At 31.1% G+C, this 16,824-nt stretch overlaps 1 protein-coding gene across 5 annotated transcripts in view; it reads left to right on the top strand.

Moving 5' to 3' along the window:
- The window catches only part of LOC103571396 (uncharacterized), a 238,384-nt gene extending 222,159 nt beyond the window's left edge, over positions 1–16,225 (top strand). For 4 of the 5 annotated variants that reach the window (XM_053740721.1, XM_053740722.1, XM_014439965.2 and 1 more), the window contains 4 exons: positions 13,322–13,560; positions 13,675–13,807; positions 14,049–14,379; positions 15,416–16,225. In XM_053740721.1, coding sequence (XP_053596696.1) covers positions 13,322–13,560; positions 13,675–13,807; positions 14,049–14,379; positions 15,416–15,791 — 1,079 coding nt within the window. In that variant the 3' untranslated portion in view covers positions 15,792–16,225. The remainder of the gene's footprint in view (positions 1–13,321; positions 13,561–13,674; positions 13,808–14,048; positions 14,380–15,415) is intronic. The other variant, XM_014439966.2, reaches the window with a different exon arrangement.
- Positions 16,226–16,824: the final 599 nt, after the last annotated feature.

The following is a 16,824-nucleotide window of genomic DNA, read 5'->3' as shown; positions in this document are numbered from 1 at the left end:
CTAGATCTCCATTCATCGAGGATCTAAAATACCCTCGGGTACTTTAATTTGAAATATTCAAAGCTCGAACCCGACTAGACTGTTCGTCTTAATCGATAGCCCAAACAAGCATGAGAACTTGGAAATGCTACCTCAAAACATTTTAGCTGGCTGTTTTGCCTCAGGAAACATTGCGGGAGAACTTTAAGGTAGTAGATACTGGAGATGAGGCTTTCAGAGTGATGTTCGATCAACCGGAATACTCTCGGAGAAAGCTTTCGGTGGTCACGTATACATAATATCTATACTCTTGACCTAGGGCTCTCATGAGTCTTGTTTCACGATCGCAAATGGAGTTTGTCAACTGTAATCTTCTACTTGGCTGCAATCATGCGAAAATCAATTGTACATATTCATCAAATATAACTTACACATCATATCACATATTAGCTCATACTAATTCCAAAAACTTGACCATATTTTAAGTTGGCAATATTTTAAGCTGACTTATGCACAGGGATCAAAAGTTTTCCCAAAAATTATTGTGTGATATAATTTTAAAACTTCTATGTACTTTCCGTTAACCTCAACAAAATTTCATAACTTTCCGAGTAATTGGCATAACTATTAATTCAAGTCCAACATTGAGTTTACTCTCTAATGAACATGACGCAAGTAAATATTGAAGTGAATATGCATTGTACGTCGTTAAATTATTCGATAACTATATTTTGAAACGGGTGGATTAATTATAACTTATGTCTAAAATTGACATTTTTTTAAATTCTAACAAGGTTAAATGTTGTCATGTACTACATTATAGATACATGAAGGGAAAGGGCGAGCAAAACGAGAGCGCTAAATAAATAATGCATTTTCATTCGTTAAAATACGCAGAATTCCTCTTTCTTGATTACTCTTCGAAGTAATTGAACCAAATTTTTAGTTACCAACACGGTGAAAAAACATGCGAATTTTTCCCATTTTGCTTACGAAAAATTCCTTTGTTGGCATAGTAAATATTTCCACGTTAACGTAGTAAAAATACCCATGATGACATAGGAAAAGTTTTCATGACCACATAAAATAAAATGCTATGTTGCATAGAAAAAGTCCACAAGAAGCTAAAACCAACCTGAGGGGGCAACAGGACAAAATCCTGTTCCAGCAACAAGATTTTCATGTTACAGCAACACGACACATCCTGTGGGAGCAACAGGACTAAATTCTGTTGCAGCGTTAGGATTTTCATGTTACAGCAACAGGATTTTTTCTGTGGAATAAATAGGAAAAGGAACAAGTTTCATGTAGTTATCTTTTTTGTCCGTGTAATATGTCAAAGTTTGAAAAAAATTCAAAGTTTGGAAAAAAATTCAAAGTTTGGAAAAAAATTGAAATTCTTTTTCGAAGTTAATTTTTTTTTTTTCAAAATTGAAATTTGTTTCAAATCTTGAAATTTCATTGTACGGACAAAAAAAATGAGTACATGGAACTTGTTCCTTATCCTATTTATTCCACAGGAAAAATCCAGTTTCTGCCACAGGATTTTGTCCTGTTGCTCCCACATACTGAAAACCAAAAATACTTTAAAGTATCTGCGTGTTTGTATCCTCCCGAGAAAAGAATTCGTTTAATCTTAGTAACAATTTACTCCAACCAAGAATATTTTCTCAAAATAAGTGTACAAATGCTTAAATCTATTTTCCACAGATTTTAAATTAAAATAATTATTTAAATAAAATAATAAAAATATCCTGTCTAAAAATACGTCATTAACTTCAATATAGTTTTCATTACCTAGTTTAATTCACCTCATATCAATAAAACAAATGATTGATTTAAATTCAAAAGTTATTCCTGTGAAAAAAGAACACATTATTTTAATCACAAAAATATCGCGTTACTAAAACCATAAGGGCGTATTTCAAAATATACGCCCTTTTGGTTCTGCAGAACCAAAAGGGCGTATAAATTTTTTTTTTTGCTCCAATCAATGTAAAAATATTGAAGACATTAAAATCTATGGAAAAAACGAAAAAAAAAATTTTTTTGTTTTATGCCCTTTTGGTTTTAAGCAAAAATTTTTTTAAAGTCATAAGGGCGTATCCTATTTTTTCGGTTTATTATTAATTATAGGTCAGAGTAAGAAAAAAAATTGCAAGGGTAATAAAAATTATCACTCCACAATTTAATTTATATGAAGAAATATTTATTTAAGTGAAAAAACAAATAAAAAATAGAGAAAAAATAAATTCATCACGGTTTTAGTCCTATACCATCTCCATCTTCAGGATCATCTGTACCTAAGAGTATAAAAAAAAAATTTTTTAATTTTTTTTAGAACATAACTTGACAATAATAAAAAAATTTATGAACTATTACCATCGCTGGAAATTAATCTTTAATAAAATTGATAATATTTTTGTGGGACGGTGCCTGATGGACAAAAATGATTTAGGTCATTAAACTTGCTTCGATATATTGGTATTCTAGAACAATAACAATTCTCAAGAACAACAGCAATTGATTTTTGAAAAAAAAAGAAAAAAAAAACAGGAAACAGAAAATGAAACCTTAATTGAAAAATGAAAAAATGCACCTTTGAAAAATTGAACAATCTAAATGTGCATTTTGTTAATTTGATTAAATTAAATTTCACAGCACTCATAGAATTTAGAATTTTGTAGATGAATTTTTTTCGTTCTCGAATTATACATATTTTTTACATCAATTGTTGAATTAAAAAAATTGTGACAAGATTCGATCAAAATTAAATAAAGAAATTTGGTTTTTTATTTAAATAAATATTTGTTCAGATAAATTAAGTTGTGGAGTGATAATTTTTATTAACCTTGCAATTTTTTTTCTTACTCTGACCTATAATTAATAATAATCCGAAAAAATAGGATACGCCCTTATGACTTTAAAAAAATTTTTGCTTAAAACCAAAAGGGCGTAAAACAAAAAATTTTTTTTTTTCGTTTTTTCCATAGATTTTAATGTTTTCAATATTTTTACATTGATTGGAGCAAAAAAATAAAATTTATACGCCCTTTTGGTTCTGCAGAACCAAAAGGGCGTATATTTTGAGATACGCCCTTTTGGTTTTAGTAACGCGATATATTATTGACTCAGCAATACTTGTTGTAGGTTAAAAATAATGTTTTTTTATGCAAGTTTTGCTATTTAAACACACATGTCAATAAATTTATTTACAATGGTATATTGAATCAAATCGAATAATAATTCTCATCGGCTTGGTATATTTAGATTGTCATTTATAATAAACTTCTGTTCAATACTATCCCCAACAGCTATATTGCAATTACGTGTAATTTATTGGAGAACAGTAAGGATCGTTTTGGTACAAAGACTTTATCAAACTTATTTAAAGTTGTAACCACGAGAATAATATGCGCTTGTTTCAATGAGAATTAATTTTCTTGAAGTTTCTCTATCTCAAATATTACACTACAAGTACTTGTATTAAAGTATGTACATGTATAGGTGTATGTATCTTCGTTAAATGATGATCAAAGTGAAGCATTCATTGTTGAACACTAATTGCTAAATGAAATAACTTTCAACTAGCGATCAAATTGATGTTTTGCACAACTCAATTGTGAAGCAACAAGATGTGTTCTGCTAACACTTACTCGGTCCCAGCTGATTTACTCACTTACAAATTATACTTACACTTGTTCAAATATTCTCAACTAGAACGAAATTCGGACCATTTAAAGATAATTTATTACTTAATTTATTAATTATAAATCGCTTTTTTTTTTAAAATAATGATTGAAAAACAAAAAAATGTAATAAAAATCTTTAATGTCCGTCAGTATGTATGGATGCTGGTAAACACAATAACTTGCAAAATACACAACTGATTGATTTATTTTATTTTTTATTACACTTGAATTCTTAAATGGAAGAATCCTATCGAAAATAATTATTCAAATCTTTTTGGTTTAAATATAATTAATAAAAACTTGAAACTGTCAACTCATGAAAAAATTTAGCTGCCATTTATTTTAATCATTATTATTATTTTATATTCTTAATTATTTATTTTTTTTTTTTTTAAGTATATATATAATGTAAGGCCTTTGGGCGATCCCAATCTAGCTACTCGAGTAGAATTCAAATTTTTACGAATCAAATTCACGCATTAACCACAGAAAATTCATTTTTGAAATCAGATCAGATTCAAGGATCCGTGACGGAACGAATCTCAGGGCCGAAAGATCTCACTCTTTTTGTGTGAAAAATTCTTTCGGCAACCGCTGGGACTCGAACCCACGCCTGGCCAGTGATCAAGTTCGAGAGGCCTAGGTCTTACGCCTTAGACCGCTCGGCCATGATCACCGGTTATATTCTACCCCCCTCCACCTCTTCACATAGCCTCAAGAAGGCAAATTAAAGTTGCAATGGTTTTTTATATTTTAAAATTTTTCCATCGCATTAAAAAGTTATCTTAGGTTAAGAGAAAATTGATATTTTATAGAAAATTTTATATATTTTCAGTTAAGGTTTTTTGATAAGAACACCAGTGGTGTCAAATCAAAATAAAAATGTTTATTAGCACATAAGTTTTTAGAAGGATATTATTACTTATTTATGTATGAGAGAAAGTATTGAAAAATGAAATCCTTTTTCAAACTAAAAAAAAACCAACCGGTTATATTCTTAAATACTTTTTTGCACATGGGAGCACTATCTATTGATCACTTTTTGTATTAATAAGTGAGTTATGCACATTTGGATAATCCCACTTTTTTCTTATTCACACGGTGAGAAATTTATGGTAACAATTACAATAAGGTAAAAGACCTAGTACCTGATCAGGGAACTAGTACTCGATCACTCTATGTATTTATATATCTATATCTAGTAAAATTAAGTAAATGCATGAGTGATCGGGAACACTAGTACCCTGATCGGGTACTGGGTGTTTTATCTTATATTTTGGAAATGGCTCCCATAACGCATGACAACCGGTTTTTTTGAAATGTCGATTATAGGAACGGTATCCATACATATTGAGATGATCATTCCTATGAATATAGGTATAATTCCTATATGATATCAGAGTAGTTCCTATGGAATTATGGTAATCGTTACTATGTCATTATGGTAATTTTTCCTGTAATATTATGTTAACCATTACCATAATATTATGGTAACCATTACCATAAGATTATAGTAACTAATATCATGATATGTAGAGTTGATTCCTATAAGCACTTAGTAACTGTTACAATGTGGTTATAGGATTTGTTCCTATTTTCTTATAGGAACTATTCCTTCAAGTATGGTAATCATTACAACAATTCTATTACTATGCGATATGGGAACTATTGCCAAAGTTATAAGAATTGTTCCCATAGTTATGGAAACTTTTTCCATGAGACTATATCCCATAATTCCAACTAATTATTACCATGTATGGGATAATATTTCATAAACGTACACGCTGAATAAAAAAATATGTTAAAAATGCTAACTATTACCATCTTGCGATAGGGAATAATTACCATCGTGTATGTGATAATAATTATCATGCGTTTATGTTAACTATTCGTTTCTCGTATAGAAATAATTACTATTGCCGATAGTAATAGTTACCATATAGATCGTAATATTTCTTATGCCTGAAAAATTTTTAATTTTACCTTCTAAGATAGTAATGGTTACTATCTAGATACGAATACTTACCATCTTTGACGGTAATATTTAACATAAAAGAATGAGAACTATTAAAATGTAAGGATAGGAATAGTTACTTCATTAAGATGGCAAGTATTACGACTTTTTTTTCAGCGTGTACTAGGAACGGTAACCATAAATTTCTCTCTGTGTACATTTCATAATTTGAATTTGTTTACTTACGAGTTGAAACAAATATTTCGCGCACTAGTTTGGATAGCTTGTATAGATATATCTCACCGATTTAATATTTGATGAAAAAAGTGATTTGACTGATATTGCAGTACGTGTCAAAGGTAGTACCTGAAGTGGAGTTTTTTTTACCAATGATACGAGTTAGATACGAAAAGTGGCTTAGAAGTTTCGAAGTGGCTGGAAAAAGGCTGTATGTTGTTGAGAGTAGAGAAGAGAGAAGTTGACGTAGTAAAGAGCAGTACAAAATTCTGTTTCCCACCCTTGGTTCGTATAAGAGAGCGCGCACTTGATCCAGGGAAGCTCTCTGGCAGCCGGCTCGCGAAAGGAGAAAAAAAGTTATTTACTCCCATGAGATATCTCGAGAGAGTAAAACGAAGAAAGATCTTGCCATGCTTATATTTCTTTCTCTCTTTTTTTTCTACTATACCTGTCATTTTCTCTTTCACTCACTTACTCACATGCTCACTCCGTCTTTTCCTCTTTTCCGTATACTTGTGCCACTAGTCTTTCGAGCCGCCAACGCCTTCGTTCTTGGTAAATATTTGCCATAAGATTGGGAGGGGGACCAAAAACGGGTGAAAGTTGCTCTGGACAAATAGAGAACGGAATATACGGTACGTGCAGAGAAAATAAATGGATAGTATGACGAGGAGTAAAGAAAAAAGTGGATGATGGCATGTCGACGAGTGAAGATTCAAGTCATGCGACGAAAGATGCGTTGGCATTTTTCTGGCAACTTTTCTTCGTTTCTTCCGAGTCAATTGTGATTGAATCCATTTTAGAATCAATATATATATATATATATATATATATATATATATATATATATATATATATATTTTATTCGGTTGCTTTATTATATTAAAAATATTTTTTCAAGTTTTTTAGAAAAACCCAACGCAAAATGAGACCCAATTTTTACAAACAAAAAAGTTTTATACCAAAAATTTTTAAATGATCACACATTTCAGGCTGATCAACTTATCTCATTCTTTTCTCTAAATCGTAAATAAATTTTCTAAAATAAAACATAGAAAAACTTTTTATTTTATTTAAAAATGCTGTTTCATATTCGCCCGGTCTCCGATTATATAAAAATATAATCGAAAAATAAAAAATCAGCGAATGACGAGAGATTAGATAAAAAGTAAATAAAAGTAGCTTCGATTATGACATTTCATCAAGTGGACGACCTTTGTTTCCTTTTTAAAAGCAAGAAAGTCGTTTCCATTTCTTTTACAATCGGTAGTCGGTAACGAGTGGCCATTAATTTTCATAAGAAGAAGAAATCTTCACCTAACCAGCAGCAAAGCTATTGTTCTCATTTCATTCACTATTGTCCATTGTTACCACTCTCGTCTGTCGATTCAACTTTACGCCGCTGTTCACTACTTCTTCTTCTTCTTTTTCTTCCTCTGAAATTCTTCATCTTATTCATTGTAAATAAAAGTAGAGCGACTATGAGACTCAACATTGGACACCGGATTATTGAGGGTTGCTTGACCTCCAGACACCTACAAAAAAAAAATAAGTAAAGTTGTATAAAACATTCACAGAATGAAAAACGGATATCCAATTGTAATTTTGTTGAAAATCTCTTGAGTTTTCATCTTCTATATACATTCTTTTTTTCATTATTTTTGTCTTACTTGGATTCGTTGATTTTCTGCGACAGTCTCTAACGAGTGCTCTGTAACACCCACTTGCTCATCCACAATCTCACTACTCTCTATTCCCACCGCCCCAATGACCATAAAGATTCTTCAAGAAAGAAATCTATGAAGATGTCACTTTACCTGATTTCTTTCTTCTATTTTCATTCTCACGACAATCAGACGGTTTTTCCTTTTTTCTCTTCTTCTTCTGCTTCCTTTTCTTATGCACAAACTCTCAGAATGAGTTTCAATATTAGAAAACAAAAACTAAATGGCCACAAAAAAGTTGTAAGTTGATAATTTGTATGACACTAGAAAATAAGTATAATAATGATAATAGTAATAGCTGTAATAGTTGAAAGATAAGAAAATGTATAAAAGTCTGTTAGTAATAATAACAAAGACAAGCTGTCGTTTACTTCGTTCTTAGCCTTAGGTATCTAAAAATGAGTAAAATAAAAAACAAAAGGGCATAGCGCGCAATGAAAACGATCAGCATCAGTAAAAATGGTCGTCATGGGGTCAAACATTCACATTTTCCTTTTTTTATGGAATATATACAATGACATGCGCTAGACAATGTGAAAAACCCAAGATATTCTCGGGGTTGTGAGATTGTGCGCGCGTTTATACGGTCTCGACCTTAAACTCTGGTTTTACGACAATGCAAATTTTTACGCTCTTCTCATTTTATGCCTGCCGGATGGAGGAAGCGTGTATGTAGATATAAAAAAAAGAAAAGACAGGAAAAAAGATGAGATTTTAAAATAAAAAATCCGGAAGATGAAAGAAAATGCTTGAAAGTGGGATAATGCGTGAAAAATATAGTAAAAACGATGCAACGAGTGTCTCACGAGACAGGGAAAATTTTCTTAGCATCTATCCACATCAGAACGCTGAGTCGTGATTTTTAAAGAAAAATATTTTACATTCAGTTCACGTGGATTGTTTTTTTATACATATTATCTGAGCATTTTCGTTACGCTTTAGTCATTCGATGACAGATTTTATGAAACACTTGAGACAACAAATTTATTGCACTTTATGTCCAAGAATAAAACTCATAGCTTTTTATTTGAGAAAAAAAATGTTAGGACAAACAGCCAGATAATTCAAATTTCCACTTGGGAAACTATCAGGCAATTTTAATTAACAATGCACTGTGTATAATTTTTGATGTGAAAATCCCCGTGGACTTTACATGGTGTAAATTGACGGTGTGAAATTTTTCAGTGTGAAAAACTGAGCAGTGTACTTATGCCACGGTGGGAGTGTTATTTTTCACACTGTTCGGTGATATTAATTCATACATTGCCCGATCATATGATCCGAGTTAAAAATGAGCTAATAACTGTATTTAATGTTACACTGTAAAAAATTTTGAGTCCACAGAGTGGTGTGAATGATCTGGTGTTAACATTTTCAACACTGATGGTGTAAAGGTTATACTGAGAAAAAAATTTTCTTCTGACAACTAAATTTTAGTTATGACAACAAAATAATTTGATTGCCCCTTGCCAATTATATATCTGGTTGTTTTAACGAAATATTTTATAATCCACCAACAAAACGAATTGTTAGAAACTATAAAATATTTAGTAGAGATAATCGACAAATTGACTGCCTGTAAAGCTTATAAAGTCGTCATAATAAAATATATTAGTGAGCCTTAGAGAATAAATTATCAATAATAATTGGATATTATTTTAAAATGACAGAATATTTATTTCTCTGGTAATATCACCACCATATTTTAACAGTATATTTTTGAAATACTTTCGAAATATGAAAAAAAAAAAAAAAAAATTTTTTTTTTCGAAATTTCTAGGCCACCGGGTCCCCTTGACACGTACCTTTTTTTTATACTATGACAAAAATTGTTCAGGGAAACATTAATATTAAAAATTAATGTCATAGTGTTATACGGGATACCCCTATATTACTATCAAATAAGGGTTATCGTCACTCTGTTAACTTACAGCGGATAACCCGTCGCATACATGCTTCAAGTTGGGAACATAATAACTCTGGAATAAGTTTCTTACCAGGGACACTACAAGAGGTGGGCACGATCTAGTGGCGAGCACCGAACTACTCCCGCTGCTGCTGCCTAGCATCATAACTTTTCAAATCAATAATCATTAGGTTTAAATATATATTCATTAACCTCGAACAAATATATACATTTATTCTAATTGAATATATGTTTTTGTGTCTAAGTCATATTTATTAGAGTTAATATAATGATATTTGCTTTAATATTTGGGTTTGTTGGCACTACAAAATAATTTATTTGTCTATCAAATAAACATTTTCTTAACTTTACCAAATGATTTTATTATCATAACAAGAGAAATATTAACGTCAACCAAATAGAGCCTATTAAATAATTTGTTAAAAATGACAAAATAGATTATGTTGACGTGATAAAATTAAGTTTAACAGAATTTAACAAAACCAATTTAATTGTCCGAAGAGAAATTTTTCTCAGTGTATAAATATATTGTAGCCAATGTGAAACTGATCTTTTTAAATATTTGAATATCTAGAGAACATATGCCTTCTTTTCTTGTTTTATAGAAACGCGACTAGAGTCAGTTAGTTACTTAGTGACAAGAACAGCGAACATTCTTTATCTTAATGAACTATCTTCCTTTGCCTTTTTTTTACCGCTGTTAATTTTGGTGTTATTATTTCTAGTTTAAGTGTATTCTAGTATATAAATTACTAGTTATTACAATATCATTTGATAATCTTTAACTACTGATTCTATTATCGGACAATCATTGAGCTTATAACATCAAACGGTGTTAGAGGAAACACTCATACCGTATTAAAAGTACATCGCTTGACATTTCACTCCGTCAATTCACACCGAGCAGACCGTGTAAAGTCATCAGGGACTTTTTTTACAAGAAAAATTTTTTACCATGTAAAATTAACTTATTTAACTTTAACTTCAAAAATAATCAGCAGAATTTCTCAACAGACTATAATCACTATAAGAATACTATATAATTACTGTATTTAAAATTCACGAATAAAATGACTCGAGGTATCTAAATTATTTTCAAATTGCCAGATCGATTTCACGCAGAAAAATAGTTAAGTCCTACCCGCATTGATTTGCATTTAAAATAATTAAGCAATTAAGAAAATCCGATCATAAACTGCGTCACTTAATATTTAAATTGAATGTAAACTCAGTTCTTATTTACTGAGTACTGTCCAAACAATCTTAGCTTGTCGTTACTCAAGCAATGACTACCGATAGATTTCTTTATAGCTAATTAATACAGATTAAATATTATTTATTAGATAAAAAGAAAATAGATTTATTTCTGAGCTAGCGGCCAAAAAGCGGCATGGCGTTCATTATATACGAGTAAAGTCGTCGATTAAATATTTCTGACCGCGTTGCCAAGTTTACTCGGTTTCTATTCTGTTGACAACAAACATAGCTATATTATATTATAACTTATAACAAATGGCTAGGTTGCATCACAGTTAATCCGGGTAGCCATGGGATGAAAATGGTCGGATAATCCAGCGCGAGTAACGAAAGCTTAAGAGATATCATAGAACGAATTGATCGATTTGAGTGAACTTTACTGGGAATAAGAGAGGTTCGTTAAAACTCACATAGTTAGGATATGATATCGATTGAGCTGGTTGTTGAAAAATTTTTATTAAATAATTATATTTTATCGTAAGTAAATTTATGAAAATTTAGGCAACCTTTTTATTAAATATAATCAAGTAAATTTTTTCTCGAATATAATGATTCATTATAATTTCAGTAAAAAGCAACTATTTTCATGTTTAATGAGCTTAAAAACATCAAAGTCTCAAAATGGTATTATTGAAGATAAGTTTCTTTGACTAAAGAATGCAAAGACAGCAGAAAGGACACTGAGTTAAAATATAGTACCTGTAAATAAATAAGTTCATTTAAATTTAAAAAATATGAATATTTATATAAAAGTCGCGTATTTTAAACAACTTTAGACATTAATATTTAATAACCCAATATTTTCTTGAAGTATATTTATTATGTTTATACACTGTAAAAAAAGCGGTGTTAAAATTAACTCTCACTGGTGTAGCGGTACTAATCAGTGGTGTTACTCAACCCGTGTTAAAAAAGTGTATATGTGAAGTAAATTAACTCCGATCAGAGTAGGAGGGTGTGGCTATAAATGTTTTAATTTAAAGAGACATCAAATAAACTCTTTGCAATGTGCAAGACTAATTAATTGCTCTGTTTTATTTAACTCAAGTGATCAACGATTTATTTCTTATATCTTGTATTTAATTGTAGTATATCTAATTGTGGCTTTATTTACAATTTAAGAGAAAAAGTGAGGAACCCAAAGTAGAATGAGGAGAAAAGAGTAAAAGCGATAGGATTGTGATAAAAACGATATCTAAGTCCCAATAGAGAGCTTAAGAGGAAATTGTTCAAACTGCAAATTGCTATCGATATCGTTTATTTTTCTTCTTTTTCTTAAAGTCTCGCGACGCGAAAAAAGTTTATTGCACTGTCTCTCGTTTCGCTTTAAGATTTTATCCGTACACTGAAAGCAATTATGTATATAAACCTCTACAGTGATCTTTTAAATGACATTGTCCCTTTTAAAAATAACAAAGCTAATCACTTAAATTATTTTATGTAATTGATCATTATTTATTATATTTATTTCCTTTAAGGCAGTATTCTATTTTGAAGGTTCGAAAAAAAAAGCTATTTTTCATGAATTTTTAATGAGAATATGAATAAAGATATAGATGTAAGGTGTGTTAGGCTTAGTGAACACACTATTGAAATACATTAAAAAAAATCTGGGCGTCGGTTGACCCTGCGGGCCAGCCCCAAAACTTCCCGCTGTTTTCGACCTCAAAGAGCTCGAAAAAATTAGTGTAGATATATTTTCGAGCTCTTCGAGCTCGAGAATGCTATCACATGCAATTGTTTTTTTACGATCTTTTCAAGCTCTAACAAGTTACCTGTTATGCTGAAGTTTGAAAATTTAAGAATCGAAAATCATCAATGAAGCGGTTTTTAAAATTTAGTTCCTGATTATGTTCAGTAAAATAAGTGTATTGAGGCAGAAATCAATGTCAGGGATCAAAATCAAGATTTAAATAAGTTTTGACTCATGTAAGAAACAATAAAATATGAAATATCCGATAAAAATATTAAAACTACGTTTTATCGATTTTTTTGTTGATAATATGATTTAAACTAAAAACCAAGTTCAATGACATTATATGATCAAAAGAAACCATAAAAAAGATGAGTTGGTATGATATCAGGCACATTTTAGTACGTTATATTATGATTTATCCGGAAAAAATAACATAAAATCATTCTGAAAATAGTCAGAATAGCTTCCTAGGACCTCAAAACGTCGACATCTGATGAAAACTCAATTTTCGAAAATCGGGGTGAAAACAATAACTTCCCGAAATTTTTGAAAATCGTCGATTTTCTTAGCGGGAAGTTGAAAAATTTATTATTTATTTTGTATGTTTTTAACATACAAAAACATCTTTTGAATACAACGCCGCGATTAGTAGGTGGGTCTGCGCTTGGTGTTAAAATTTCAAAAATGGACAATCTGAAACAGAAAATTTTTGAATTTTTAGATTCAATATATCAATATCAACCAGCTGAACTATGATATTTGTATGTACATTAGTCGAACGTTCAAAGTAGAATACTGCCTTACATCTATTGATAAATGTATTTTATTTATCTATATATGTTTTCTTTGTGGCAGGTCTTTCTTTGGGTGGCGGTTTAATAGTTTTGGCATCAGCACTTTCAGATGCTTCCTTTGAATCCCCTACTACATACAGTCTTTCATCTACATCAGGTTCAACGGAAGATAATGGACTTCCAAAGTATCAATATGGCTGGTGTTTACAACTTTCAGGACTTGCTTTGATACTAGCTGAAATTGCAGCACTATTGACTGTCTCTGGATACATGGCACGATTTCCTACCGTAGAAGAAATGGTAGGAAACAAATTTTTTAATTTAACTTTAATCCGGTCATTGATTATATTTGATAAAACTTAATAATAGCAATAATTAATAATTGATTATTGAAACTTTGTTAATTGTCTTTAGGTCCAAGTTATGGTCCCTGGAGCGGCAAGGAAGTTAAGAGAACAACGTGGATTATCTTCAGAATACCTCGTAAGAGCTCATCAAAAATCTCCTGGAGCAACGCAAGCACGGAATTTCGATCCTCCAACAAAAGGTAATATCGAATTTCCAACCCACCTCAATATCTTCAGTTTAGTCACTATACATTAGTGCAATAAAGCACACAATCTCTCTCCAGTCGATGATATATAAAGCTATACATTGTTGTAACTTGGAACATTAAAATCAATATTGCCTATTTTTCGCTTACACTTGCAATAAATTATTATTACCGAAGCTACAGAAACCCTATTCATTGAAGTGAACTTGGAATTAATAAGAAAACTGTTTTTAAGATGTTATTTTAGGACCCCAACGATTAACAGAAGAAGGTACATCACTTCTTTGTAAATCAGCGCCTGATATTTGTGCATCTAACCCTCAAGCAATAAGTTACGTCGATAAAGCAGACTTATCACACATGTTACCAGCTTACCCGGACAGTCAGACTCTAGTGGATCCACGTTTTACTTTTGTCGATAAAGCAGATCCCGGAATTGTAGACTCACGGCTCAGTGGGTTCGCCGATAAAGAAGGACTCATGGATTCACGTATTTTACCAGACTCAAGGCAGAATATGATCGCTTTTAACGACAGTAAAGAACATGTTATCAGTCAAGAAACTAGGTACGTATTTCAATCACTTACCCTGTTAGCCAAGCTAGCGACAACTTTTTTCAGCAACTTGTTGCTACATTGGCATTTCCATAAGTTGATGGCAATCGGTGACAAAAGTTAGCAATCCATTAATTGACGGAAAGTTGTCTTCAATTTTCTCAGAAAGTTGGCGACAGGTTGCGGTAAGAGATTGTCGCCAACTTTCTGGGAAAGTTGGTAATAATTTATAGTCAATAGTTACAAAAGCTGGAAGTTGTCAACAACTAGATTACAATTAATTGACACCAACTTTCTGACCAGAAAGTCTGGTTATCAGGTAGTAAAATTCACTACTCTTCGGTAGATTTTATAGAAACCTAACTAGTGTATTCGTCTCTTTTCTCCAAAATTAAACAGTATTTGAAAACGAAAGATTAATTATTCTTCCTGATGGATTCTATAACATTTTTTCCGTGTAGTGTTACGGGCAAAATATTTCAGTACGATCAGTTAAAAAAATTGTAAATAGGAGCGACCAAGTATGGTTATCTCTCGGGTTGGTTGTCACAGCAGTCATAACAGACAACTTACCGAACAATATACGAACATTGATCGACGTCGAGGAATCAGCGTCAAAAGAGAGGTGATGTCTTTGCGATTCTTCAACGCCGATCGCTACAAGTGAATGCTGTGACAACCATACCCAGTCTCCACTATCTATACATAATTTTCGACTGTCCCATTGGATGATCACCTTCATCTAGTTCGAAATAAGTAAAATTAGTTGATTAATCTAGAATAGCAATCATTGAAAATTTTGAAAATTTATCGAAAATTCTACTTCCATGGAATATTTTTCTTATTACTTCCTAATGAAGCGACTTAATCGGGTCTTATAAACAGTACGTCGGAACTAATGAAATTACATTTTAATTTTTCAAATTTTTACCTTACAATGACTTTTAGCCATTTTATGAGAGTTTAAAATTTTGAAAATTCTTAAAAAATCTACCTCCGATTTAAGCTGTCAGATGGTATGTTTTGAAACAATAATTTTTTATTTCAGACATGTAACTTACGCAGAAAATACTAAGAATGAGTGTCTACTGGATGCACCACTGGGGTTTAATCGTTACAACAGTCTGGCAGGTCAGACAGTACCAATAACTCTGAAACATCAAAATAGCCCAACAGTATCGGCAATACAGGCTCAAGCGATGTATCAAAACTTTGGTACCATTCATTCAGGAATTTTGAGGGTATCTGAACCCGGTACAAGCTCCAGTTCAAACTCCAGTCAAAGAAGTATGACTCTACAGAATCCGAAGAGAAAGTCACAGATCGCCCAGAATACCTTCAGTACCCTCGAGTGTGAAAAGAGAAAACAACGTGCCACTGGTGTTGGAGGCAAAGCAGGGTTCTATACCGGGAGTGCCGTATGACCACCACCACCGCCACCTACCCCAAGATAACTTCGAGAAGAGGATGAATCTACACTATAAACTACCTTACGAGTCTTACCGACTGTACCTAGTGTGTTATCCTCTGACGTTTGTTTACCTTATCGCTGCGGGTAGATGGCTGGTAATAATGAAAACCGTTATCATTTATACATTACGATAAATCATTTAAGGACAATTTCAAAATGATTAACGATATAATTTAAATATCTTATAGCCTAGTGTATGATAATTTATGAAAACAAACTCAAGTGATTGTTAAAAATAAATAAATGAAATGTAAATATTACTAAAACATTAAATGTTTCTATAAAAGTGGATAAAAAAATAAAACGATAATTTAAATAATGAATTTTAAAATAAAATTTAATAATACAATAATCTCGTTTTTTTATATTATAATAACATACGTGTTCTAAATGATACTGCCTGATTTTATTTGTTTTTATATTTTTTAAATTCATGCTCAAAACGGTCAACAAATGCGATGAACCGTGTATGAAATATTACTATAAGTATAAAATAACAAATATATAAATATAAATATAAATATATGCAATGTTCGATTAATAAAAATGTCAATTGTTGTATTTAAATACAGGCAACTGACAGTGTGTTAAAAATAACTTTTTATGTTGTTAATTAGTGACAGGGACAATCTAATTATGAAATTACGTTGTGGAAAATATTCGCAAACGTAATTAACAGAAAATCACGGGATTGAATCGAATTAATGATCCAATCCGCGGCATATCAAAAATATATATAAAAGAGAAAAAATAATTATTAATAATTAATAAAAAAAAATAGACATAATGTAAAAGATTATTTTCTTGAAATAAAAGAGTGAATGAGGTTGTTTTTCCTGCGTGTTTTCGGTATCACAATAAGAAAATAATAGCATATTACATACCCAGTAAGGAAAGTAGGGCATTCTAATCAACGTATATAATTGTCTACTCGAACCAAAAGTGAAAAATATATTTTCACCATACCTGCGTTAAAAGTTTAAATT

This window comes from Microplitis demolitor, chromosome 7 (genome assembly GCF_026212275.2).
Source record: "Microplitis demolitor isolate Queensland-Clemson2020A chromosome 7, iyMicDemo2.1a, whole genome shotgun sequence".
In the NCBI taxonomy this organism is placed as follows: domain Eukaryota; kingdom Metazoa; phylum Arthropoda; class Insecta; order Hymenoptera; family Braconidae; genus Microplitis; species Microplitis demolitor.
The sequence above is the reverse complement of the archived record's forward strand: the minus strand, read 5'-3'. Positions and strand labels throughout refer to the sequence as shown.